We start from the raw sequence: 25992 nt of genomic DNA on the forward strand, positions 1-25992 counted from the left end.
AGCTAGATTTATTGGTATTAGCTAGATTTATTGGTATTATTTTTATCGCATTCTATCCGCCATTGCTGATGATATGTGCCACGTCACACGGTACACAAGAAGGGGAACCTGCCGATGACATCACGCGCGGAAATTAAAAGGGTAGGTGACTTTGGTCGCAAAATTAATATACTTGTCGTTGTCAAAAAATTATGTTTGATATATCATTTTGAAGCCAAAAGATTTCTCTATCTAGTGATACCATTTATATATGTTGTCAAAATATATTGTATTTTATGCCAAAGAATACATCCAATGGTGGAATGGCACTTTAAGCTATTGGACTACTTTCCCATGCAGTTTTTCACAAAGTGGTGAACCTCACCCCATCCTTGCTTGTGAATGACAGTAACACCAATTACCTGTTTACCTGCAGAATGCTCCAAACAGGTGTTTTTAAACATTCCACAACTTTCCCAGTCGTTTACTGTCCCAACTTTTTTAGAATGTGTTTTAGGCATCAAAGAGTGTATATTTAGAAAAAAAAAAAACAATAAAAGTTTCAGTTTGAATATTAAAATATCTTGTCTTTGTATTTCATTCAATTGAATATAGGTCAGAAAGGATTTGCAAATCATTGCATTCCGTTTTTAATTTATGTTTTACACAGCGTCCCAGCTTTTTTGGAATCGACATTGTACATAAACGTCTTCTAATTAAGTATCTAATTAATTAAGGTATACTTAAGTGGTATTGCCAGTTAAAGAATTATGACTAATATATTTGCCACCTCTCTTACCAGCAATACTTTTACAGAGCAACCAATGCCTATTCTCTGTAAACGTTGCGTTTCTGTTTGCACATATTTAGCCACATGGATAAGTAAGCCTAAATTTGTAAACAGCCTCAAAATCAACATCATTTACATCATGTCATTAAGTCAGTTATACACCGATTTGTCTCGAGACTGAATAACAGAATTTCCACACAAAATGAATCTTAATCTAGCATGCTGATACAGGTAAATAATATTTGCAGAGATAACGGACTAGTTAACCAGGTGATTATAGCTTGGTGGCTATAACTTGGTGTTTGTTACTAGGCATTTTACAGTGAGAGACTGCCTTTCGATTTCATAAAAATCGGTGAAATTTAGTTCCTTCTGAAATTTGGTCATTGTGATGCGTGTTTATTTCTGTAATATCTTCCAAAATATCAGTCCACCCTGTTGCTGGGAAGTTATTTGAGGGGATTCCCTATCAAATAATGTGTATGAAATCACCCACTTCGTGCAGCCAAGCAGATAGAGGAAGTCCAGTGTGTGCATGCACAGGTTTTACCTTTGAGCGTGCACTGACAGTTCCATCATTCTGTCGCTAAACTAACAGCTGATCACACAGAGGTGCTCACTGACCATCGATATTTATTAGTTTGGTCCTGCATTTCCTTTCCTTTGCAACATAACATCTTTTCTTCTCGCTTTCTATTACTACCACGTTTCATTCGCACACTCACAGCCTCCATTTTTCACTCCTGTTTCAAATTTGTATCCCACACTGCCTTGCGCGAACGGGGAAAGCCCACCATGTGATGCATGACATAGTATCTTGAATTGGGTCATGCTGACGGTGCTGCAGTGGAGAGGGTGAGCAGCACCAAGTTTCTGGGTGTGCACATCTCTGAAGACCTGTCCTGGAACAACAACACCGCATCACTGGCCAAAAAAGCCCAACAGCGTCTGTACTTCCTCCGCAAACTGAGGAGAGCAAGAGCCCCGGCCCCCATCATGCACACATTCTACAGAGGCACCATCGAGAACATCCTGACCAGCTGCATCACCGTGTGGTACGGCGCCTGCACCGTGTCCTGCTGCAAGACTCTGCAGCGCATCGTGAGAGCAGCTGAGAAGATCATTGGTGTCTCTCTCCCTTCTCTTATGGATATTTATAACTCCCGCCTCACCCGCAAAGCCATCAGGATCGCAGGTGACCCCACCCACCCATCTAGCAGCCTCTTCAGCCTGCTGCCGTCGGGGAGGAGACTGCGGAGTCTCCGGGCCAAAACCAGCAGGCTCAAGGACAGTTTCTTTCACCAGGCGGTCAGGAGGCTCAACTCCCTCCCTGTTCTGCCCCTCCGCCCCCCTCTGCCCCCTGCCACAGATTCTGCCCACACACCCCCCTGCCCCCCCTTCAGCATCTGACATGTCACCCTCACAGTTTCCCCCCCAACACACACACACATCTCATCGTTCATTAACACACTGAACTCAGGGACCGCACATCTCACTTTACCTCGCTCATTTGCACTATTCCGCACTACCTCACCTTAACAGCTGCTAGTTTGTTTATCCTGCTTATTTCATGTTTACCTGCTATACCTCAAGTGCCCTTGACTGTTTGGTTATTTGTACCAATTTATATGTGTGTGTGTGTGTGTGTGTATATATATATATATATATATATATATATATATATATATATATATATATATATACATACACACAGTGCAATGCAATAATGAGTACACCCTCTTTGAAAAGTAACATTTCACACAATATGACAAGGAACACAAAGATATATTTCCAAAATGTTCCCAGACTAAGTTAAACACAGGTTCTGTTGAGCTTTTGAACTCAAAACAAAGGCTAATAATATAACTTAAATGATTTTTATTTCAGTTTTAGTGAAATTTGTGTGGTGCAGAAATGAGTACACCCCACTGAAGGGCTCTGAGTAAAGCAACTTTTTAGGCTACCAATGTGGACCTGAACAAACAATTAACCACAGGTAAGTCTAATTAGTCATTACACAGGTGTTAATTAGGCAGTTGGCTACAAAAGGCTGTTACCTAAAGCAAACCACCCTTTCCCATTTCCTGCTGTCAGCAATGGCACCTCATGGCCAGGAAATGTCTCTGGATCTGAGAAAGCGGATTTATTGCTTTACACAAGAGAGGTGAGGGCTACAAGAAGATCAGTAAAGCCTTACTTATCAGTAAGAGCACGGTTGCAAAAGTGATCCAAAAATTCAAGACAGATGGAACTGCAGCCAAAGTACAGAGACATACAGGCCGGCCAAGAAAATTAACACCCAGGCAGGAGCGGCTTGTAATGAGAAAAGTTGAGGAAAATCGGCATGCAAGTGCACAACAGGTATCTAAGGAAGTAGAGACTGAAATTGGAGTGAATGTGTCACGTGACACAATATGCCGTACAGTGCAGCGGAATGGCATGCATGGGTGTCGTCCCCGAAGGAAGCCCATTCACAAAAAAGCCCAGTCACAAAAAAGCCCGTCTAGAGTTCACCAGGGCACATGCTGAAAAGGATGAAGGCTACTGGGACTCAATACTCTGGAGTGATGCGACCAAAATCAATCTTTTTGGAACTGATGGCTTCAAAACAGTCTGGCGTCGCAAGGGTGAGGAGTACAAGGAAAAATGCATGGTGCCCACAGTGAAACATGGAGGGGGTAGTGTTCTTATGTGGGGTTGCATGAGTGCTGCGGGTGTTGGAGAACTGCATTTCATTGATGGCATCATGAATTCTCAAATGTACTGCTCTATACTGAAAGCTAAGATGCTTCCATCACTTCGGGCCGTTGGTCGTCGTGCCATTTTTCAACATGACAATGACCCAAAACACACATCTAAGGCCACTGCTGACTTTCTGAAGAGGAACAGGGTGAGAGTGATTCCATGGCCAAGTATGTCACCTGATCTGAACCCTATAGAGCATCTTTGGGGAATACTGAAGAGGCAGGTTGAGCATCACTCTCCATCCAACATCCAGGCTCTGAAAGATGTCATCCTTGAAGAATGGAAAAAGACTGATGTAGCCAAATGTTGTCAACTTGTGCACTCCATGCCAAGGAGACTTGGGGCTGTCATTGCAAATAATGGAGGCCATACAAAGTACTAAATGTACTGGATGTAAGTGAGTTTGTTGTGGGGTGTATTCACTTTTGCTCCACCCCACTTTCACGGAAACAGAAAAATATGTAATTTAAGGCATCTTTTCACCTTTCTGCTTGAGTTATAATGTAAGAACATAGTGCAATAAACATCATCAAGGAACTGTTTGGGACATATTGTTTGTGTTCATTTTAATACTGTGAAAAATGTCGTTTTTCAGGGGGGTGTACTCATTATTGCATTGCACTAATATATATATATATACACACACACACACACACACACACACGAGTGTTTAGTCTAGTTCATATCTAGAGTGTTTATACTGTTTATATTGTCTGTTTGAGTGTTTAGTCTGTCTTGTTCTTATCTAGTGTTTATACTGTTTATTTATACTGTTTATATTGTTTGAGTGTTTAGTCTACCGTATGTCTAGTTCCTATCTAGAGTGTTTATACTGTTTATATTGTTTGTTTTTTTCAATTATTCTATTTTTATTTATTGCATTGCCAGTTTGCACCGTGGGTCAGAGAGGACTGATATTTCATCTGTGCTGTATGTCGAGCATGTATAGCATATTTGACAATAAAGTTGACTTGACTTGAAACAAGAAAAAATAGAGAATTTAAGGCCACGTGGCCTTAAATTCATTAATTGTTCTATTAGAAAAAAAAATTGGAAGTCTGTCATTCGAATTCAGTAGCTTACGGTCCACTAAACAAAAATAACTGGGTGTCAGGGAAAATTCTTTTTATGACCTACACTGGAAAAATCTGAAAGGCAGTCTACCTTTAACTCTGAGTGTTTACCAGGTAGGGGTCTGTAACCAGGAGCGTTTACTAGGTATCTACAGCTAAAGTGTATACCTGAGATGTATAGGCCCCATTTGCACTTCAGGTAGGTAGAAAGTGTGAATCTTGGCATTTCGTAGAAGATCTTGCTCCATATGTTTGGAGAGGTCATAATAATGACCAAATCGGGATGAAGAGGACAGCACAGTCTGGACACAATGTCAGAGATGAGACAAAACCATTCATTGACTGTACATATTCATCTCTGTCTCGCCACATAGAATTGTGTTTACCTGGACCTGAGGAAGGTTCTGGTACCGCCAGGCAATTTTCATGGCATCTTGCTGATCCAGATTTGATGATACAGTTTTAAGTTCTGGATCTTCATCCTGAAGTGGAGATGGAAGATCCTGCAGCACAGAGATCACACGCTTTACAGTACTACTTTACTAATGAAACTCTATGGAAACATGCCTCAGACTTTATTCGGTTTCATATGCTGATGAGAAAACGCTTAATTAAATGCGTATTTGCAATTGCATTTCCCCAACGAGTACCCATAATTTATGGCAAACCTACACTACCGTTCAAAAGTTTGGGGTCGCTTTGAAATGTCCTTATTTTTGAAAGAAAAGCACTGTTCTTTTCAATGAAGATCACTTTAAACTAATCAGAAATCCACTCTATACATTGCTAATGTGCTAAATGACTATTCTAGCTGCAAATGTCTGGTTTTTGGTGCAATATCTCCATAGGTGTATAGAGGCCCATTTCCAGCAACTCTCACTCCAGTGTTCTAATGGTACAATGTGTTTGCTCATTGCCTCAGAAGGCTAATGGATGATTAGAAAACCCTTGTACAATCATGTTAGCACAGCTGAAAACAGTTGAGCTCTTTAGAGAAGCTATAAAACTGACCTTCCTTTGAGCAGATTGAGTTTCTGAAGCATCACATTTGTGGGGTCGATTAAATGCTCAAAATAGGCCGCAGTCAAAAGCTGAAAATGAGCCTAGAAATGGAGTTTCGTTCCAAGAATTCGGGCACTACCTAACTTTTGGTTTTTCTGAGACTCAAGTGAATGAAGAATCATATTTAAAAAGTTCTCCATGAAAAAACCTGCAGTATTTGAGAAAATGATCCCCCAAGTTGTCGATCTAGCGAAAAAAATTGACAATTTGGGGTCTATATCTCTTTTTGATGGTGCATATCTTTTTTAAAATAAAATGCACAGCATTGATTTTTTCTGTGGCCATTACCAATCCCACCATGTATACATCCTGTGAATACGAGTCAATTATCTTTAACCAAATAAAAGATACACAAAGTGTAATACGGCACTTCATCAAGATTGAGCAGGATAAACTTCACTCTCTATGCAACTCATTTTTTCCAGGCCAAATTTTTTGAATATCTCTTGAAACCAATGTCAATCCGTTAATTCAGAAAGATAACTAGCATTTGAAATTAAGTATTCATTGAATAAAGGTTAATTGTAGTTATAACTTGTGAACCGAAATTAAATCTCATTCCACATTTCGGTAGGACTGATGGTCTAGACCAGAGCTTTTCAAAGTGTGGGGTGCGCCTCCCCTGGGGGGCGCCAGAGTTCTTCAGGGGGGGGCGCAACGTGAGGAAACATAAACCAGAATAAGTTACTATTGCGGACATTTAGCGAACTTCAGCTAGCCTTTGCCAGAGACAAAATGGATTGATTTTTAGTACCTAAAGCTACAGTGAGTGAGGAGACAGAGTCTGGGCCAAGCAAAAAACCAGACCCTCCAGGATTTCACGATGTTGCGATTTGCAAATTCAACCAATCCCCGCGAATTCAGGGCGGTGTTGCAATTACATCCAATCACCGCAACCTTCCCGCAAATTTGACCAATCGTTGGCGTCGTCTTGAGGTGACGTCGACAAACTACCTTCCGCCTTACTTCCGTGTATACGTTCAAGAGAAGCAGCATGCGTGCAGTGTTGCCAGATTGGGCGGTTTTAAGTGCATTTTGGCGGGTTTTGAACATATTTTGGACTGGAAAACGTCAGCAGTATCTGGCAACACTGCATGTGTGAGACAATGTTTATATAGGCTTAAATTCTGTTACTGAAAGTGTGTTATGTTTACAGTGAAGGACTGTGTGCACTTTATTTTTTTACTTAATACAAGAAATTAATGGATGCCAACATTTTTGCCAAAATGGTATTTTATTTTCCATTGTTTAGGCAGCTTCAGCATCATACTGTGAGATTCTGTTCAAATTGTTTTTTTCTTCTATGAAGCCTGAGCCATTTATTTTATTAGTTTATAATTATTGTTTAATTTAGTCTTCAGGAGAGACTGCCTGCACACAGTACTAGTATTAATGGTTGTTTTTTTCTTACATGAAAGCTGAGGCATTTATATTATATTTTAAGGTAACTTCATGTTGTGCTGTGAGGTTCTCTGCACTTTAACTTTTGAACCAACAGGAGCATTTGGATAAGTAAAGCCTATTTTTCTGCATTTTTGTAGTCCTGGTAATCTTTTATATTGGTAAAGTTGTTTATAGGACCATTTCTCAGTGTCTGTTTTTTTGATCAATAGTTTTTCGGTAATAACTTAATATTTAACATATCACTCGATTTTAATCACAAAAAGAGAAAATCGCAACAATTTCTTGCAACTTTCACTTCCTCCCACAATGTAATTGCAACAAAAACCTAAAAAACACTGCAACTTTCATCGCAATTTTTTGGAAACCCCCCTGCAACATCGGACATTTTAGCCCGCAACAATCACAAAAAAGGCCCGTGGAATCCTGGGGGACTGGAAAAAGAAGGAAGTATGACCACGATTATTTAAAGTTTGGATTTTCATGGACTGGATCTGAAGATGCTCCACTGCTACAGTGTGTTGTCTGCCAAGAGGTGCTAGCTAACGATGCTATGAGATGTTTAAAATGTGTAAAACAAGATGCTTTAAAAAGTACAGATGTTTAAAATGTGTAAAAGAAAAAAATAAAAATATGTACAATAACCATTTTTTTTTTAATACGAATGGAACATTAAGTATAGCAACAACAAAAATTGTGAGGGGGGCGCTGTTTATTTGCTCTCTGAGGGGGGGCTGACTCTCCCACACTTTGAAACCCCCTGGTCTAGACTATAAGATTTCTTACAGAAACACTTTAAAATCAGATTCTAAAAAAAGAACTATGAAAAAAAGTTTGCCATAAGATTTCAAATATGAAACATAAAAACTTTAATGATTTTATCAAATTAATTTTGCCTCAAGAACCAAAGTTCGAATAGTACAATATTAGCAATACCAGTATATAGTAGGCCTGACACACAATATTTAACAAAATAATATACTTCTCTGGCTGGATGCAAAAATTACAAATTAAGAATTTCTTTAAAAAGATGGTTTGCTATCATTATAGGCCTACCATAGAAACACAATATCATCTACTTGTTAATTTAATGTATTAAGTTCATATGCACAATGACCAAATTGCTTTTAAAAATGTTCAAATTAAGAGAGGTGGAATGGGTATTAGATTTTAAATATACACAGTATAACAATTTACAATGAAAACAAGAGAGAATAACAATATCTTAAACAAAACAATCTACATGTAAACTAGCCACTGGAATATGCATGTGTTCAAATGTCAAAATCACTGTCATCACTATCCGATAGATTTTCATCCATGCCAAGTGTCTCCTCTGGTGATACATCAGCTCTGTCACAGTTCTCACAGTCTGAACACTTACAAAGGTCCGTGCAAGCCAATTTTGCCTTGTAGCAAGAGCAAGAAACTGACGTTGAAACCGAATTTTCATCACTCGTGTCACTCGCCATGCTTGTTTACAAGTGTGAACTCGCTGTGCAATGATTGACCTACTTAGTTGGGGCAACCCAATTAGGCTTGCTCTGATTGGCCGAGCCGTTACTGGTAGCCTCATAACGACTGAATCGTGAACCTTACGCGCTTGAAGAAAGTTCGCTTCTTAATATAATTTCTTTGATTAACTGCAGGATTTCAAGTGGAGAACTTTTTATATACGATTCTTGTGGGTATAAGTAATGTCATGATGTGTTTGAAATGTAGTGCCCCGATTCTTGGAACGGGATTGAACGATAGTGCGTTCTGACAGCAGCCTAAAATGGCCAGAAAAATGGCTTGACTATATTTTCTATTCATTTTACAACTTATGGTGGTAAATAAAGGTGTGACTTTTCATGGAAAACACAAAATTGTCTGGGTGACCCCAAACTTTTGAACGGTAGTGTAATTCAATCGAAAGCCTTGCGACAACCCCAATTCCAAAAAGTTAGGATGGTAAATGAAATGCAAATAAAATATAGAAAGCAGAAGTTTTGTAAATTGACCTTGACTCGCATTCAAACAAAAACAAGGTATTTCTTGTTTCACTCAAATCAACTTCAGTGTTTTTTGAAGACATACATTTATTCTGAAACTGATGCCTGCAACACATTCCTGAAAAGTTGGGACAGGGCAATTTAGGACTAATTACCATATGAGAAGTTGAAATAATAAGGTGATGTGAAACAGGTGAGGCACTTGTGTTATAGCATAAAGAGCCTCCAAGAAAGGCCTGTTCCTTGACTGGTCGAGCTATTCCATCAATTGTGCAGCTGAAAACCTGCATAATGAAAGAATGGGGAAAATTCTGCTTGCTAAATTTAACCAACCAGTGTCTTCAATGCCCAAATGCTTAATAAACACTTATTTTAATAATGCTTATTGCAGTGACGGTGGGCTAAGAGCTGTCTCCTCCTCTGCAGGTGCTCCTCGCTGCACCGTGGTGCTGAAGATGACAGCGCCCCATTCAATACGCCGAAAGCGAGCAGCAGTGGTTCAGCACCACCAGCTGAAGACAGCGCCCCCCACCACCACACACACGAGAGGAGGAGCGGTTTAATACATTGCGGTTGGACAGGCCCCAATTACAGTGTGCGAATTCACCCTCCTGGAGCTCATCTCACAGTATATAAGGGTTGTGCGCAAAACAGAGTGTGAGTACATCCTTCCAATTTCTGAAGTTAATGATCTGCACGTTTTTCCAACACAGATACAAGCTCCGACAACAGACTCTCACTGGGAAGGAAGAAAAGCCGCCATCAAGCCACACAGGATTCCAGCCCTGCATTCCTCACCGTAAGACACATCCCCCTGCTTCACACTACCGCTCCCCTGCCATGCTCACTGCACAACCCCACTAAGCTAAGAAAATAATAAAAATCCCACCTGTTTTGCATCTCACACCTGTTGTTGCGTGTTTGCCACCGTCACAAGTAGGGATGTTAACCGATGACCGTTTGACCGGTGGTTGACCGAATCAATGTCAACCGGTTAAATTTTTTTTGGTTGTCGGTTAAAAAAAAAAAAAATCATTTTGGAGCGGAGAACCTGGAATTCTGTGTTGTAAACGCTTGGGGCATGCTATGCGGTGTAAGGACGACAGCTGACAAATCAGAAACACCCATTCAGTCATGTCCTAGCCTGGGCCCGCCCATCCTAAGTGTGACGCAACACGGGGGGCTGTTGCGAACTTAGTCTGGCAAGGCAAGCTATCTCCAGCTCTTCCAAGCTCCCGAAAAATTGGGAGCCAATTAACTTTGAGCATCTCCAACGGCCCTGGGTAGAGGCGTGTTCAAGGCACTGACGTAGTAGAACTGCGACCGGAAGCCATAGGTTGTTTACAGAATCTATGCCGGAAGCGCTTCATTCACTAGAAACATTACGAACATGGAGCAGCAGCAAGCCTTTGACACAGCGGTAGATGCTGTATTGAAAGCATTCAACAGGAAGTCCTCATTGAAAACGGAGCAAAGAGCAGCCCTGGAGGTATTTATTGAAAGGAAGGACGTTTTTGCCTTGCTCCCGACCGGCTTCGGTAAGAGTTTAATCTACCAGTTAGCCCCGCTGGTAGCCAAATCAATGGGGCTCAGCGAGAATCCTATCATTGTGGTCGTCTCGCCTTTGATCGCGCTATTATCGTCCTCTTCCTCTTCAGCTCCTCCTTCTTCTTCCTGTTACTCAAGCAGTTTCCGTCGCGTCACATACGTCAGAGGAAAGAGTGATGTGATTGGTTTAAGCTTCGTCACAGCCTTTTCTGGCTTCAACCAGTAGCAAACTGAGGCATTTCAGGGAGGCGGGTCAACCATGCGCTTTGGGAAACGGTTGGGCTTAATATCTATGCCAGACCAAATGCTCGTAGAGCTTTGAAGCTGCGTTAGCCAGACTAGTCATGTCCCGCCCTCCCGCCCCAGTTGAAGACAGCTGCCACTCGGCGAAAGAAAAGTCTCAGTGTTGGATTACATTTTACTACAGTATGTTAACCAGGTACGCAACATCAAGGAAATTCTTGACTATCAAAGAAACAAGAACACGGCGCATGAATGAAGTCGATGGTTGATTAGTCTGGTGAATATTAATGTCAATGTAATAATAATACACAAGATCTGAACTAAAACCTGGTTACTCACTGATGTTACTTAGCATCAGACAGTTGCTATATTAGCTTAGCGGCTAATCAGCTCAGCTCCAGCTATCCCATTCCCAATGGCTGTGCACAATTAGCAGCCATGTAAGTAGCTGGAAAACAATTGCAGTATGAGGTCTCTGTGGCTCACTTCGAAGAAAAGTGCCTAGTCCATAGCAGTATGCAATATCAACACACAGCCTACTGCAGTTAACTGTAAACACCAGGGGCCGTATCGCTAAAACGTCCTAGCTTCAATGAAAAGTTAAGATGGGACAAGTGTATGATAGGATTGTTTTCAATAGGCTACTCAATGCAAGCACCGGTAGTGACTGAGCTAAAGTTTGCCGCTTAGAAAATGACGGCAATTTATTGAGAACATGTTCACACTGATATTTTTAATGCCAAGTTGCAACTTAACAAAAGTGCGTGCCCCTTGCTGACACGGCCGCAGACACAGACCCGGGTGGAGAAGGACAAGGAGGAGGGGTCGAGGGGGGATTTCACGCTTCTCACGATGTCTCTAAGCTGGAGCCATTTGTCCTCCACTCCAATACAAACCCCTCGACATCAGTGCCACATTTGCCTAAATGTTTCGCGCTGTAGAAAAGGTAATGTGAGTGGAGGGCAGCGACTGGGACCGAATGTGCGGATGCTCGCGGTTAGATTTAGAATAGATTCTAATAATTCCAATTCTAGAATTTTAAACTCATAGGTTAACCGACTTTAACCGGCTAATGAGGCTCGGTGGTCGGTCAAGATTTTTTTTAGTTTTCGCCATCCCTAGTCACAAGGGATCCCTCACACTGGTGGAGAATGTGAGCATGCGACACAGACTCTGGTGCCCCAGCAATGGACCCCATGGTGCGCTACCTCCTGGATGTCAGCGTGCAGCAGGGACAACTGTCCCAACACTAATTTTTATAGTGTGCACGCATGTATGTATGGTCTACAAATATACAGAGTACAAGAGCCAACACTTCACCAAGGGTATTCTGTTGTCAACTACATGATGTAAGAATAGTTAATCTAAATTGGAACCTTAAAGGGCTGATGACACGAACATGACTCTATGCAATTTCTTAAATAAACTATACAACATGGCAAACATGTTAGATTTCTGTTATAATTACGTGAAAAGAAGCTGTTGTTATGCGAATATCCAACTTTTAATTGCACAGCGCAAGAAAACTGGGTCCGTGGCTCGCGGCCATGTTGTGACGTCAGCGGAAGAACACGCTGCGGTTCACTGGCTGTCTACTCAATGGAAATGGCGCATGAAAACGCCGGTGAACTCTCTAGCTCTTCCTCTTCTGGGAGTCTAGAATTGTGTTGTGAGTGGGATAGGTCGGAAGAATCTAGTGATGACGAACACGGGTGCATCCAGCCGTACAGGTTTGAACCTGTTACTGTGCAATCTGAGAGCGACTCCGACCCCGAGATGGACAGCGGACAGGCAGACAGCCCAGCATTGAACACCACAAGGTTGGATAACAAGGATTGGTAGGTCAACCCGTATTTGTTCAAAATGTTACGGAATCAATATTTTAATATTGTGTATTGTTGTCTTGCATGTGTAAACACTGCTTATATCATGTAAGCCGTATGCTACACTGAATACATAGTTCCTAATGGAGCATGCAAACGGCTAACATAATAAGCTTACGACTATGCCTGATCCGTGATACATTTAGGATAACATTGGCAGGCACGTCTTCTAGTTTATGGCTTCTTAATTTTATCCTTGAATGAAGCAAAATATTTGATAACCTACATCAGCGTAAGCAAATGACAATCTGTAGCCTACTCGTCTGGCCAAGTTAGCTTTCCCTCAGTGTTTGCTTTGAGAAACAAATTCTTTCAACTTGGCAATAAGAGACCACAATGCAAAGGCAAAATACTACAACTGTTACTACAAATCTGTCACATCAACAAACCAGCACGTGAGGAGGAAGACTAGGCGATATGATGCCCATACCCATAGATCAGTTTTTTTTGTATTAGTACTAAGAAGACGTAAACAAACCATCCAACACCATCGAAGACAGTGCAAGCTTTCACAAGCAAATACATGACTGATATCACGCCGACTTTATGATTGCATTTATGATTATCATGAATGTGTACTCTATGATGTGTACTCTATGAGCGCTCTGGAGCGAGTGACTTCCAAGATGGCCACGCAGACCGCAGTGTTACTATTTTTAGCATCATGTCGGAGCACTCTATAGCTCTACGTACCTTTTATCTTATGTCGTTTCTCAACACGTGTTCTGACAGGAGGACTGTCTTTGGAGGAGTCGCCTTGTCCCAGGTGACTGCTGGATCCGGCATAGCCACTAGTAGACCCCCTCCGGAATACTGTAGGCACTGCTGATGGTAGCAGCACACGTTTGTGCTGAACTGAACACCCAAGAGATTCTTTTAAGCTGGGAAGGGTGTCAAAACAATCCAAATCGAAGTGTTCAGAGCACAGGACGGATGTTGGTGAGGGCTCCCACTTGTCACGAGTGCGCCTGACTTGCTTCACCCACTTCGCATGCAGCTCGGGATCTCTGGGAAACTTGAATAAACTTACCCCATCCTTGTGGGTTTTGGAGCAAAAGCCGGCAACAACGCGAAGGCATAATAACTATATATTATAATAATGTATAATAATGTATAATAACAATACTAATAATGATAAACTGAACACCTCTCGCATCAACAACAAACTGGTAAGTTAGGAGGAAGATTCTTTCGCTGACGTCATATAGCCCCTCCTCCTCTTTCGTCTCCTGGGTGCTGCAGCCCCGTCAAATTTGCCCAAATAGCCGCGTTTTTTTTATCATAACTTGTAAAATAGGCGCCTTCGTGAATTAATATATGGATCATTGGGAATTACTTTTTATGTTATAAAACATCGCCAAAGATGTCAAAAACGTGTCATCAGCACTTTAATCCATCATACTGAATATAATGTTAACACTCATGTTTAACACATTGCATTGGCTTCCAATCAAATTTTGCATTGACTATAAAGTACGACTACGGACCTGTAAAGCACTGAATGGTCTTGCGCCACAGTACCCGAGTGAGCATCTGGTCTGTTATGACCTGCCATGCCTACTTAGATCAAAAAGTGACAGGTACATCAGGGGGTAGAGCCTTTTCTTCGAAAGCCCCATCGTTATGGAACAGCCTTCCAAGTAGTGTTTGGGACTTACAATCTCAGTGTTTAAATCTAGGCTGAAAACATATCTGTTTCGTCAAGCCTTTTGTTGATAGCTTTTTGTTAGGTAAAGGAGTAGATCTGGAGAGTCCTCAGACAAAGAGTATTTTGGTAAACTGGGATGTATGGATGCTGTCACCCCCCCCCACACACACACATTCACTCAGACCTGCTGACGGTTGAGTAGCTGGCTGCTTAATGTCCCAGGGCTCCCTCATGTCTGTGTTACCTTCTGGCTCTCCCTTTTATGCTGTCATAATTAATCTTGCCGGATTCCCTGCTTGCACGGAGCACAAAATGTTCTTAACCATTAGGTGACACTGGGCATACCGAACAACCTGTTTTCTCTCTCTTCCCTCTGTCTGTCTCTCTCTGTCGAGTTACATATCAATCCTGAGATACCAATAACGCTGGCCTCTCCTGCCCTTCGGACCCACCTGATCCATCCTGGTGCACTATTTCTGGCTGGAGTCTCATCACATTACTCCTGTGGAGGACGGCCCTATATGGACAGTCTAAAGACACACTTAGAAGATGGCTGTGGACACTTACAGTTTTGCTACAATTGCTGAGGACTACAACTGACATGATAACTTTAGGACTGCTGTTATCATGAATAGTTTTGCACTCAAGTTTCCATCAATGAACAGTTGATGACTTCGACAAATTAGACTTCATGTTAAAACTATAATGAGTTTGCTGGTTACACAGTTGTATTTTGTGACTATACTGTATAGGACACAGTTATAGAAGCAAGTTATTTATAATCATGCTCTCTGTTATCACCCAAATGAGGATGGGTTCCCTTTTGAGTCTGGTTCCTCTCGAGGTTTCTTCCTCGTGTCATCTGAGGGAGTTTTTTCCCTTTCCACTGTCGCCATAGGCTTGCTCATTGGGAATAAATAAATTTATTAGGGATAAAATTAGTTCATTTGTTTAGTCTTTATTTTTCTGTAAAACTGCTTTGCGAAGATTTCCGTTGTTAAAAGCGCTATACAAAAAACTGACTTGACTTTCAGTCACTGCATTGAGGTGTAATATAAATCTATAGTCATCTCATCTCATCTCATTATCTCTAGCCGCTTTATCCTTCTACAGGGTCGCAGGCAAGCTGGAGCCTATCCCAGCTGACTACGGGCGAAAGGCGGGGTACACCCTGGACAAGTCGCCAGGTCATCACAGGACTGACACATAGACACAGACAACCATTCACACTCACATTCACACCTACGCTCAATTTAGAGTCACCAGTTAACCTAACCTGCATGTCTTTGGACTGTGGGGGAAACCGGAGCACCCGGAGGAAACCCACGCGGACACGGGGAGAACATGCAAACTCCACACAGAAAGGCCCTCGCTGGCCACGGGGCTCGAACCCGGACCTTCTTGCTGTGAGGCGACAGCGCTAACCACTACACCACCGTGCCGCCCATCTATAGTCATATCCTGCAAATCCAAAATCAGTGACTGCCTAAAATCTGGAACCCATAGACATCACCAGATGTGTTTCCTGGGTTTCTTCCCGAGTGATGCTCTGCCAGGCCTTTACTAAATCTCTCCTCACTTCCTGCTTGTGCTTGAAATGTTTCCCTTCAGTTTTATCTTCAGGAAGGGAACTGCAGCGCAGTTGAATTCAGGTTATGTGATTGACTTGGCCATTGTTGAACATTCCACTTCTTTGCCTTGGGATGCTTTAGAAGAATGCTTCAGGTCAATGTGCAGCTACACTGTGAAACAGCATCCAAGGAGTTGCTCTTGGTCTCTTCTGTTTATAGGAACTGCACATTTTTAAAAAAAAAAAGATGTTCTTTGGCAATTCTAATCTGGTCTTCCTGTTTCTGAGGCTTACCAATGGTTTTCATCTTGTGGTATTTACTCTGGTAAAAGTCTTCTCTGGATTGTTGACTTTGACACAGATATGCCAACCTCCTGGAGAGTACTCATTTGGCCAACCGTTGTGAAGGGTTTTTTCTTCACCTGGGGAAAAAAAATTCTGCCATCATCCACAGTTGCTTTCTGTGGTCATCCAGGTCTTTTGGTGTTCCTGAGCTCACCAGTGTGTTCTCCCCCCCCAAGAATGTACCAAATAGTTGATTTGGCCACACAATGTTTTATTATATCTCCGATCTGTTTTGATTTTTTTATCCTAATGATGGCTTGTTTCACTGACAAGGATCTCTCTTTGGACTTCATATTGAGAGTTAGCAGCAACATATTGCAAATCTAAATGCCCAATTTAATCAACCCTAGACCTTTTATCGGCATGGTGGTGTAGTGGAACGTTGTCGCCTCACAGCAAGAAGGTCCAGAGTTCGAGCCCCGTGGCCAGCGAGGGCCTTTCTGTGCGGAGTTTGCATGTTCTCCCCGTGTCCGCGTGGGTTTCCTCCGGGTGCTCCGGTTTCCCCCACAGTCCAAAGACATGCAGGTTAGGTTAACTGGTGACTCTAAATTGAGCGTAGGTGTGAATGTGAGTGTGAATGGTTGTCTGTGTCTATGTGTCAGCCCTGTGATGACCTGGCGACTTGTCCAGGGTGTACCCCGCCTTTCACCCGTAGTCAGCTGGGATAGGCTCCAGCTTGCCTGCGACCCTGTAGAACAGGATAAAGCGGCTACAGATAATGAGACGAGATATACTTTTGAGAGTTAAAACTGACCGCAAAGTTGTCAATGGAGCCGCCCCGCTGAGCCAGCCAGCCCTGAGTGCGTGACATCACAGCAGGAACCGGTTTTAATGCTGAGGCCTTTGACAGCTATAGACCAAAGTTATATAAATAAAAATTTATGGTGAAAGTAAGAAATACCGTTACCGACTTGCTCAACTAAGACTGATGTGACTTCACTGATTGTGGGTTGACTCTCATTAAAACAGGATGGGTGTTATAACTTATGCAACATACATGCACATGCATGCATTTTCACTGATAAAACATAAAAGGCTCATTAAATAATCAGATGAACTGAGAATCACATTCTGAAGCAAATTAAATAATCTTATACCGGTAAGAAGGTTCTGGGTTTGAACCCAGCAGCCGGCGAGGGCCTTTCTGTGTGGAGTTTGCATGTTCTCCCCGTGTCTGCGTGGGTTTCCTCCGGGTGCTCCGGTTTCCCCCACAGTCGAAAGACATGCAGTTAGGTTGAAGTGGGGCGGCCTTGGGCTGAAGTGCCCTTGAGCGAGGTACCTGACCCCTGACTGCTCCCCGGGCGCTCTGGTGTGGCTGCCCACTGCTCTGAGTGTGTGCGTGTGTTCACTGCTTCAGATGGGTTAAATGCAGAGGATGAATTTCACTGTGCTTGAAGTGTGCATGTGACGAATAAAGGTTTCTTCTTCATATAAATGAAATAATGAAAAATTACTTTCCCACTGTACAAATATTTATGGATCTGATTGTATGTCTACAGTTTAGAGACGTTATTTTTTAAATTGAAAAACAGACCTCTTAATATTGTCTTCAGTTTAATCCCTGACAAGCGATCAATTATATTTTTATTACAGTATATCATCTACACATATATACATACATATACACATTATTGTGCGTATATGTATGTAAAAAAATTATAATTATAAATAATACTCCTTCAGAGTGGGGGATACTGGTTTACCGGTGTCCGTCCGTCTGTCCGAAACGCCCTTTTTCTCAGCAACCACAAATCATAGCCACTTGGTACCAAACTTCAGCTTGGGGTTCTATACACGTGTATACCTTTTTCAGGTCTGTCACACATCGACTTCCTGTTTACCGACTGAATGCATTTATGAAAAACACAGAGTGGATTTACAAAATGTTCATAACATTTTTCTTAATATTATTCGTAACATTCATAATAAATGTCCTGTTCCTTCGATTTCTTGCATTCTGATATAAGCAAGAGCGGGGGTATACGCAAGTGAGCAGTAGCTCACAGTTGATCTTGTTGTGTTTGTTATAATATTAATTATAATGTCTTATATCCAGTTGTTTTATCTCCAAAGTTATGAAAAAAGCTTACATTCTAAATTTATTTTTGTGGATTTCTGATTCTTTTGTAAAAGCATCTTGGTGGTGGTGGTGGTGGGTAGTTTCCTGCCTGGGACCCCCACAGTCCCGAGAATCACCTCCGATAGTGCATAGCGTGACTACACAGCACAGTGTGCGATTACCTTTACGAGGTCATCAGGGTGATCCTGGGCTGAAGCAATGAAGTGTTCGTGTCCACTCATCACCCCTTCTGCCACGAAATACTGCAACAATGCACGCGAGTGACTGTTAAACTCATCCTCCTCTGCAACACACACACAGAATAATAAGCCTTGTGTCAAAATACATCTCTTTCAACATACAGTATCCAAACCTCTCACCTAGAAATCACAGCTGTCCCTTTCCTTCTTTTCCATGCATCTTTCCTCTATACACCTGCCACAGCCACTTTTCTAGGTCTTTGAGGATATTTTTTTTTTCAGATCAGTAGCCATTTCATATTGTCACAACCTCCCACCTTTGTTTTATATCAGTGATTGGTGCAGCAGCTACAACAGAGCGAGAAATAAATTGCATGATGCAATTTCAGGGTAAAGTCAGGGTGTAGGAAGCATCTCAGCGCTTGCTAAAGTGGTCATTGATCTGTTGCTGGGTTTTTATTTTAGTTTATTGGACAGCTTTTTACAACCCCGATTCCAAAAAAGTTGGGACAAAGTACAAATTGTAAATAAAAACGGAATGCAATAATTTACAAATCTCAAAAACTGTTACTGTATTCACAATAGAACATAGACAACATATCAAATGTCGAAAGTGAGACATTTTGAAATTTCATGCCAAATATCGGCTCATTTGAAATTTCATGACAGCAACACATCTCAAAAAAGTTGGGACGGGGCAATAAGAGGCTGGAAAAGTTAAAGGAACAAAAAAGGAACAGCTGGAGGACCAAATTGCAACTCATTAGGTCAATTGGCAATAGGTCATTAACATGACTGGGTATAAAAAGAGCATCTTGGAGTGGCAGCGGCTCTCAGAAGTAAAGATGGGAAGAGGATCACCAATCCCCCTAATTCTGCACCGACAAATAGTGGAGCAATATCAGAAAGGAGTTCGACAGTGTAAAATTGCAAAGAGTTTGAACATATCATCATCTACAGTGCATAATATCATCAAAAGATTCAGAGAATCTGGAAGAATCTCTGTGCGTAAGGGTCAAGGCCGGAAAACCATACTGGGTGCCCGTGATCTTCGGGCCCTTAGACGGCACTGCATCACATGCAGGCATGCTTCTGTATTGGAAATCACAAAATGGGCTCAGGAATATTTCCAGAGAACATTATCTGTGAACACAATTCACCGTGCCATCCGCCGTTGCCAGCTAAAACTCTATAGTTCAAAGAAGAAGCCGTATCTAAACATGATCCAGAAGCGCAGACGTCTTCTCTGGGCCAAGGCTCATTTAAAATGGACTGTGGCAAAGTGGAAAACTGTTCTGTGGTCAGACGAATCAAAATTTGAAGTTCTTTATGGAAATCAGGGACGCCGTGTCATTCGGACTAAAGAGGAGAAGGACGACCCGAGTTGTCATCAGTGCTCAGTTCAGAAGCCTGCATCTCTGATGGTATGGGGTTGCATTAGTGCGTGTGGCATGGGCAGCTTACACATCTGGAAAGACACCATCAATGCTGAAAGGTATATCCAGGTTCTAGAGCAACATATGCTCCCATCCAGACGACGTCTCTTTCAGGGAAGACCTTGCATTTTCCAACATGACAATGCCAAACCACATACTGCATCAATTACAGCATCATGGCTGCGTAGAAGAAGGGTCCGGGTACTGAACTGGCCAGCCTGCAGTCCAGATCTTTCACCCATAGAAAACATTTGGTGCATCATAAAACGGAAGATACGACAAAAAAGACCTAAGACAGTTGAGCAACTAGAATCCTACATTAGACAAGAATGGGTTAACATTCCTATCCCTAAACTTGAGCAACTTGTCTCCTCAGTCCCCAGACGTTTACGGACTGTTGTAAAGAGAAAAGGGGATGTCTCACAGTGGGAAACATGGCCTTGTCCCAACTTTTTTGAGATGTGTTGTTGTCATGAAATTTAAAATCACCTAATTTTTCTCTTTAAATGATACATTTTCTCAGTTTAAACATTTGATATGTCATCTATGTTCTATTCTGAATAAAATATGGAATTTTGAAACTTCCACATCATTGCATTCCGATTTTATTTACAATTTGTACTTTGTCCCAACTTTTTTGGAATCGGGGTTGTACATCAACCACGAAACCCTAGTCAATAGGCTTAAACAGTGTTGATTTAGATTGTATTTAGCACTACTATTAATCTATTATGCAAAAATAGAGGGATTGCGGACTTTCCCGCTGAACACCATGTATCAATATATGCCGACAACCTCTTGCTTTATGTTAGTGACCCTGTAGGTACCAGTCCTGCTATTGTGTCATTATTAGGTCAATTTAGAGCCTTCTATGGCTGTAAACTCAACCTTCAATTTGTGAATATTTTTCTATTAATTACTTGGCCTTTTCTTTCATCTCAAGATGGTTTTGTATTCCAAGAAATACGCATTACCCATTATTTTACATCTTTGTTCGAAACTAACCATATGCCTCAAGTTAGACAAATGAAGGCTGATTTTGCGAGATAGCACAGTTTAACCCTTACTGTCGCTGAAAGAATTCAATCAGTCAAGATGACCATAGTTCCTGGATTTCTTTATTTGTTCCAGTGCTCATTAGTTTTTCCAAGTCAGCCAACCTAGCTATAAATCTCCTTTATTTGGGAAAATAAGGTCCCAAGGGTTAAAAGCACATTCTCCAAAGAGGTTGTGAAGTAGGTGGAATGGGCCTTCCTAGCTTTCTTCATTATTACTGGGGGATCGAGCATTCAAAAGGTTTGGTTCCACTGGCCAGATACAAACTGGTGCCTGCTTGAGACACGGTCCTACTGTTCACCTCTCCCAGCTTTAGTATATTCTTCCCTGCCATTGAAATCCTCCAAATTTTCATCTAAATCTGTTTGAGCTCTGGCCATTATTAAAAAATGTTCTGTTTCCGGTCCACCGGCCAGGTGAGTGCCGTTTGTGCGGTTGAATTTTTTTTTTTTTAACGCCGGTTTTTCGACATTTTTTCGGGTTCGTAAATCTAAAATCGAACTTGACATTTGCGCATTCCCAGGGCTTTCCACTAAAGCTCATACTAGCCAGCCATGACAAATAAGTAGCCAGCCGGGGGGGGGGCGGACACAAAATAAACTCCTGTGCACGCAGTTCCCAGGATTAAATGTATTTTCCACAGACCATTTATTTATTCACTTTACTCAAATACAAAGTAAAATGGCAGTAAATCATCTTTCTTTTCTTGCGTATTGCATCATGAGGCGTTCCTGGCTTGTAAATCTCTTATTTTCTGTGCATGACACATTCACGCAGCTGAGCATGCTATGAATTAACAACGACAACGGTCTGCAGTGGGGCGACACAATTACACACTCAGCCAACATTTCTCCATTTGTGTATGAAAATACACTCCAACCACTCAGTTTGGGTTCATTTACAACCAACGGTGTCTTTTGATGCCAGCACGTAATTGAACGAGAGAAGACTGGTTTACCGGAGACAAAATAAGCGTCATCTCTGCTTCTGTTCCCTCCGACACACTACTGCCTCCGCTGAGTGCGCGCGCACTCTGAACTGAATCAGCTCTGCACATGCGCCGTGCAGCACAAAAAAATGGCAGCCACCATGAAGGAAGGCGATCCGGAGTTTTCAAACATTTGCTTAAGTGTGAAATTGCAAAATGATATTCTAGCGAACAACAAAATAGTAAAGATTCAGAAAAACAAATCATTCAGTGATTATTTTAATAGTGTAATTTCATCCGAACTAGGCCTAACGGTCGATTTAGAACTACAAAAAGTCCGTGTGTCGGACATTTTAAGTACCTTTGTAAAAGTTTTGCAAATGTTGCAGTCAGCATTTAAAATGCTAGCTTTAAAGTTTTTGTACAAGTTTCAGTTGATTAAACCGTCATATTTTATTAAATGTGTCTGCTTCTCGTCTCGTCTTCTTCCGCTTATCCAGGACCGGGTCGCGGAGGCAGCAGTCTAAGCATGGAAGCCCAAACTTCCCTTTCCCCAGACACCTCGGCCAGCTCCTCGGGAAGAACACCGAGGCGTTCCCAGGCCAGCCGAGAGACATAGTCCCTCCAGCGTGTCCTGGGTCTTCCCCGGGGCCTCCTCCCGGGGGGACATGCCTGGAACACCTCCCCAGGGAGGCGTCCAGGAGGCATCCGAAAAAGATGCCCGAGCCACCTCAGCTGGTTCCTCTCGATGTGGAGGAGCAGCAGCTCTACTCCGAGCTCCTCCCGAGTGACTGTGCTTCTCACCCTATCTCTAAGGGAGCGCCCAGCCACCCTGCGAAGGAAACTCATTTCAGCCGCTTGTATCCGCGATCTTGTTCTTTCTGTCATTACCCAAAGCTCATGACCATAGGTGAGAGTCGGAACGTAGATCGACCGGTAAATTGAGAGCTTCGCCTTTTGGCTCAGCTCCTTCTTCACCACGACGGACCGGTAAAGCGACCGCATCACTGCGGAGGCTGCACCGATCCGCCTGTCGATCTCACGCTCCATCCTTCCCTCACTCGTGAACAAGATCCCGAGATACTTAAACTCCTCCACTTGAGGCAGGACTTCTCCACCAACCTGGAGAGGGCAAGCCACCCTTTTCCGGTCGAGAACCATGGCCTCGGACTTGGAGGTGCTGATTCTCATCCCAGCCGCTTCACACTCGACTGCAAACCGCCCCAGTGCATGCTGAAGGTCCTGGTTTGAAGAAGCCAACAGGACAACATCATCCGCAAAAAGCAGAGATGAAATCCTGTGGTTCCCAAACAGGATTCCTTCCGGCCCCTGGCTGCGCCTAGAAATTCTGTCCATAAAAATTATGAACAGAACCGGTGACAAAGGGCAGCCCTGACGGAGTCCCACATGCACTGGGAACAGGTCTGACTTACTGCCGGCAATGCGAACCAGACTCCTGCTCCGTTCGTACAGGGACCGGACAGCCCTTAGCAAAGAGCCCCGAACCCCATACTCCCGAAGCACCCCCCACAGAGTACCACGGGGGACACGGTCGAATGCCTTCTCCAGATCCACAAAGCACATGTGGACTGGTTGGGCAAACTCCCATGAACCCTCGAGCACCCTATGAAGGGTATAGAGCTGGTCCAGTGTTCCGCGACCAGGACGAAAACCGTGTCTGCTTTTGTAATAAAAAAGTACTGAAAGAAAAAGCAAACACAGTATTGCGATTTCTTATCCATCCAGATATTTAAAAAAAAAAAATCCCTCCCTCCCGACTGAAAATTTTTTTGCTCACCCGGTGGACAGGAAACAGATTTTTTTTTTAAGAATGGCCTCTCTTCCCTCAAAATTTTGAATCAGTTCGGCCGCCATTAAGAGTTCACATCAGCTTCAGTTTCGGTCCCATTCATTTCTCCCTTCTACATTTAACTCCGTGTTTTAGACAATGGGGTTTGAACACTTGTGTCCATGAAGGATTTATACACTGATGGTATGTTTGATAGTTTTGATGAAATGTGCAGTAAATATGGATTTCTGCATAATCTTTTTTTTTAAATACCTGCTGATCCACCATTTTGTCAAGGAAAAGTTTCCTTCTTTTCAAGTCAATTTATTTGTATAGCGCTTTTAACAGCAGACATTGTCACAAAGCACCTTTACAGAAAAACAAAGATTTTAGGTGATGACCGATAGCATGACTCTTCTACAACCCTGATTCCAAAAAAGTTGGGACAAAGTACAAATTGTAAATAAAAACGCAATGCAATAATTTAAAAATCTCAAAAACTGATATTGTATTCACAATAGAACATAGACAACATATCAAATGTCGAAAGTGAGACATTTTGAAATTTCATGCCAAATATTGGCTCATTTGAAATTTCATGACAGCAACACATCTCAAAAAAGTTGGGACAGGGGCAATAAGAGGCTGGAAAAGTTAAAGGTACAAAAAAGGAACAGCTGGAGGACCAAACTGCAACTCATTAGGTCAATTGGCAATAGGTCATTAACATGACTGGGTATAAAAAGAGCATCTTGGAGTGGCAGCGGCTCTCAGAAGTAAAGATGGGAAGAGGATCACCAATCCCCCTAATTCTGCGCCGACAAATAGTGGAGCAATATCAGAAAGGAGTTCGACAGTGTAAAATTGCAAAGAGTTTGAACATATCATCATCTACAGTGCATAATATCATCAAAAGATTCAGAGAATCTGGAAGAATCTCTGTGCGTAAGGGTCAAGGCCGGAAAACCATACTGGGTGCCCGTGATCTTCGGGCCCTTAGACGGCACTGCATCACATACAGGCATGCTTCTGTATTGGAAATCACAAAATGGGCTCAGGAATATTTCCAGAGAACATTATCTGTGAACACAATTCACCGTGCCATCCGCCGTTGCCAGCTAAAACTCTATAGTTCAAAGAAGAAGCTGTATCTAAACATGATCCAGAAGCGCAGACGTCTTCTCTGGGCCAAGGCTCATTTAAAATGGACTGTGGCAAAGTGGAAAACTGTTCTGTGGTCAGACGAATCAAAATTTGAAGTTCTTTATGGAAATCAGGGATGCCGTGTCATTCGGACTAAAGAGGAGAAGGACGACCCAAGTTGTTATCAGCGCTCAGTTCAGAAGCCTGCATCTCTGATGGTATGGGGTTGCATTAGTGCGTGTGGCATGGGCAGCTTACACATCTGGAAAGACACCATCAATGCTGAAAGGTATATCCAGGTTCTAGAGCAACATATGCTCCCATCCAGACGACGTCTCTTTCAGGGAAGACCTTGCATTTTCCAACATGACAATGCCAAACCACATACTGCATCAATTACAGCATCATGGCTGCGTAGAAGAAGGGTCCGGGTACTGAACTGGCCAGCCTGCAGTCCAGATCTTTCACCCATAGAAAACATTTGGCGCATCATAAAACGGAAGATACGACAAAAAAGACCTAAGACAGTTGAGCAACTAGAATCCTACATTAGACAAGAATGGGTTAACATTCCTATCCCTAAACTTGAGCAACTTGTCTCCTCAGTCCCCAGACGTTTACAGACTGTTGTAAAGAGAAAAGGGGATGTCTCACAGTGGGAAACATGGCCTTGTCCCAACTTTTTTGAGATGTGTTGTTGTCATGAAATTTAAAATCACCTAATTTTTCTCTTTAAATGATACATTTTCTCAGTTTAAACATTTGATATGTCATCCATGTACTGTTCTGAATAAAATATGGAATTTTGAAACTTCCACATCATTGCATTCTGTTTTTATTTACAATTTGTACTTTGTCCCAACTTTTTTGGAATCGGGGTTGTATAACTGTGTCCTATATAGTCACAAAGAACAACTGTGCAACCAGGAAATTCATTATAGTTTTAACATGAAATCGGTTGTTGAAGTTATCAACTGGTCATCAATGGAGACTTGAATGCAGTTGTCATGAACAGTTTTGCAGTCCTAAAGTTATCATGACGATTGTAGTCCTAAACTTTATGTGTCCAGAGCCATCTTCCAAGTGTCTCTTTAGACTGT

The 25992-nt window shown here is 42.3% G+C and overlaps 1 protein-coding gene across 1 annotated transcript in view; it reads right to left on the reverse strand.

Moving 5' to 3' along the window:
• elp4 (elongator acetyltransferase complex subunit 4) overlaps positions 1-25992 on the reverse strand; it is a 72351-nt gene that overhangs the window by 35903 nt on the left and 10456 nt on the right. Inside the window, exons 3-5 of the mRNA XM_060941834.1 lie at positions 18523-18644; positions 4974-5090; positions 4756-4889 (exon numbers count right to left, since the gene is read on the reverse strand). Coding sequence (XP_060797817.1) covers positions 4756-4889; positions 4974-5090; positions 18523-18644 — 373 coding nt within the window. The remainder of the gene's footprint in view (positions 1-4755; positions 4890-4973; positions 5091-18522; positions 18645-25992) is intronic.

The sequence above is a fragment of the Neoarius graeffei genome, chromosome 15 (assembly GCF_027579695.1).
Source record: "Neoarius graeffei isolate fNeoGra1 chromosome 15, fNeoGra1.pri, whole genome shotgun sequence".
In the NCBI taxonomy this organism is placed as follows: Eukaryota; Metazoa; Chordata; class Actinopteri; order Siluriformes; family Ariidae; genus Neoarius; species Neoarius graeffei.